Source organism: Cyprinodon variegatus, unplaced genomic scaffold (assembly GCF_000732505.1).
Source record: "Cyprinodon variegatus isolate N-32 unplaced genomic scaffold, C_variegatus-1.0 Scaffold847, whole genome shotgun sequence".
In the NCBI taxonomy this organism is placed as follows: domain Eukaryota; kingdom Metazoa; phylum Chordata; class Actinopteri; order Cyprinodontiformes; family Cyprinodontidae; genus Cyprinodon; species Cyprinodon variegatus.
Window position 1 is genome coordinate 121,739 of NW_015151300.1, and position 2,523 is coordinate 124,261.

The window sequence follows — 2,523 nt, forward strand, 5'->3', positions numbered from 1 at the left end:
GAAACAATATTAACAAGCCCAGAANTGTGAATTGAAGACAGAGAACTGTGGTTGCTTGCTAACCATGTTGTTCACTCAATGGGAAAAAATAGTCTGTTTTATTGTTACATTATGACAAAGATTGGTTTAATAAACATTTAAATCCCAATGTTTATGATACTTACATAAGAGGCTATAGTTAATTTAAGGAAGACAATTGTCAACGTGTGGGGAAAACGAAGGAACTCTTACTAAAAAGAGACAGAGCACCCTCCTATGCTTCCTGGAGGTCAGCTTCTTGCAACATTTTTGATTTCCAGAATATTAGGATGTGATTTAATGAGGCACTTTGAAATTCCTTGGTCCTCTTTAACTGAGATCTACAGTTCAGCTCTCACCTGTTGAGTGGAGGACTTTGAACTGTAACACCGTGGATGGATTTGAGTCATGAAAGCTCATGTGATGAAGTTAGTAAGTAAAAACTGGCCTCTTGATATGGCTCATCTGAAGCAATTCCAGGTTTCATCTCTGAAGTTTAAATGGAAATTTAGTTTGGTCCAAAACGAGTAGACAGTGTAGTGTTTTTTTGTTTGTATGTTTTGGATTTGTTTAATTTTAGAATAAAAAATACATTTTAAGCCATTTTGGTTTTACTTTTCAAGAAAAAGCTGCAGAGGAAAATAACAAATGTGTTAAGAACTATTCACAGTACTGCATTTAGAAAAAAAAAAAAATTCTATACAAGCAGGCCTTAAAAATATTAGACTTTTAAAAGCATCTGATGTATGGAATGTTTTTCAATTAATGGATTTCATATTGAGAAAGAAGCTTTAACATTTTCCACCTGAGGCTCCCTCGCAGTCTAGAACAGGTTATCACAACTTTCATAATCAGTGGCAAGCATCCTCAAAATAATAGACAACCGCCTGACGGTTCGGAAAAACACGTCATTACATATCCTGTTTATTTAAGCAAGGTTCAATGTTTTGGATAAAACCTGACTTCCGCTCTATGTTACAATTAATCAGTAGGAGAATCTTTCCTATGAGGCGATCGAAAGATGTAATTAAAACAGGTCTCGTACAGGCGACCGGAGTTCAGCTCAAGGCATGAAGTGAGATTCACTTTTACTGAGTTACTCATCTCGGGTTCAGTCTGCTTATTTCTGTTTACAGTAACATAATTCGAATTAGTCAACATCAACTTAGTCATGTCTGTCTGCCTGCCTGTCTGACCATTATAGGCACTCTGTGCTCTGCAAGTTGCACCACAGTGAATGCAATGCACTGAAATCACTTTCACTAAGATATACACAAGCGTTTAAACCTGCTTCCACGTTTCAGCACCTCTGAATAAAAACCTCAGTGAACTTCTGGTTTCCAACAGTTTCCAAAACTGACTTTTCAAGATTAATTTAAACACAAAAATAACTGATGAAATATTTTATTTGTCTTGTAAAAAAAAAAAAAAAATCTGTACAAAGATCAGGTATAAAATACTTATTTACAAAGAAAACATATCTTAGTCCCTAAACAGCTACTTTAAAAATTGATGGGATAAGATCCAGATATAAAGGCCCCATTTTTAAATTGTAACACTCTTTAGTAGAGATTGGTCTTCTTCATTATCCGTAGAAACTCTGTCTCACTGACTTCTCCGTCACCATCCTGGTCGGCTTCGTCAATCATCTCCTGAAAGGATTACAAACAGTAATGTCATATACATTTATTTATTTGCTTATGAAGTGTTTAGGGTTGCATAATGATTGTTTAATCCCAAATAAAACTACTTAAAGTCAGAAAAATGAAAAGAGCAAAACAATAAGTGGGAATGCATAAGCATTCCAACTTGATAAATAAACAACATGCTTTCTTTGTGAGCAGAACATTTTAAAGTTATGTTCTTTTTCATGTTTAAAAACTGTTTCCCTTATAGCAAACTAAATATAAATACTAAAGTTTAGTTCAGAAAAAATGAGTTTATATGGTAAAACTAAAATACTTTTTTTTTTCTCTCTCTCTTTTCTTTTTTCTTTTATATACATTCCACAGTTGGAGGCCATTTTCTAATATTTTTGGTCTCATTGTTTTTGGAACTGACAAATTAGGGCTATGCAGTCATCTCAGCATTGAGTATTATGGTGTTTATCATAAGGCAAGGCAAGGCAGGGCAAATTTATTTGTATAGCACAATTCAGTACAAAGACAATGCATAGTGCTTTACATGATTAAAATATAGGAAAATAAAACAGAATCAAAGCAAGTAGGAAAAAATAAGAAAATAAATAAATAAAATAAAAAAATAAATAAAAAAGGCAGACTCCAACAGTGACGTCTTTACCAACTTCTGTCAACCCTGTTGACTTTATAGGTCCCGGACCTATTTATTTCAAACACAATGTTGTTTTTTTCAAACCACAAGATCCCTGACCTTAACACAATATGATACCCACAAGATCCCTGACCTTAACACAATATGATACCTACAAGATCCCTGACCTTAACACAATATGATACCCACAAGATCCCTGACCTTAACACAATA

The 2,523-nt window shown here is 33.9% G+C and overlaps 1 protein-coding gene across 1 annotated transcript in view; it reads right to left on the reverse strand.

Moving 5' to 3' along the window:
• Positions 1–1,412: 1,412 nt before the first annotated feature.
• Positions 1,413–2,523, reverse strand: part of LOC107099210 (caltractin-like) — an 11,781-nt gene continuing 10,670 nt past the window's right edge. The window contains exon 5 of the mRNA XM_015397259.1: positions 1,413–1,670. Within this exon, the coding sequence (XP_015252745.1) occupies positions 1,581–1,670 (90 nt within the window). The 3' untranslated portion in view covers positions 1,413–1,580. The remainder of the gene's footprint in view (positions 1,671–2,523) is intronic.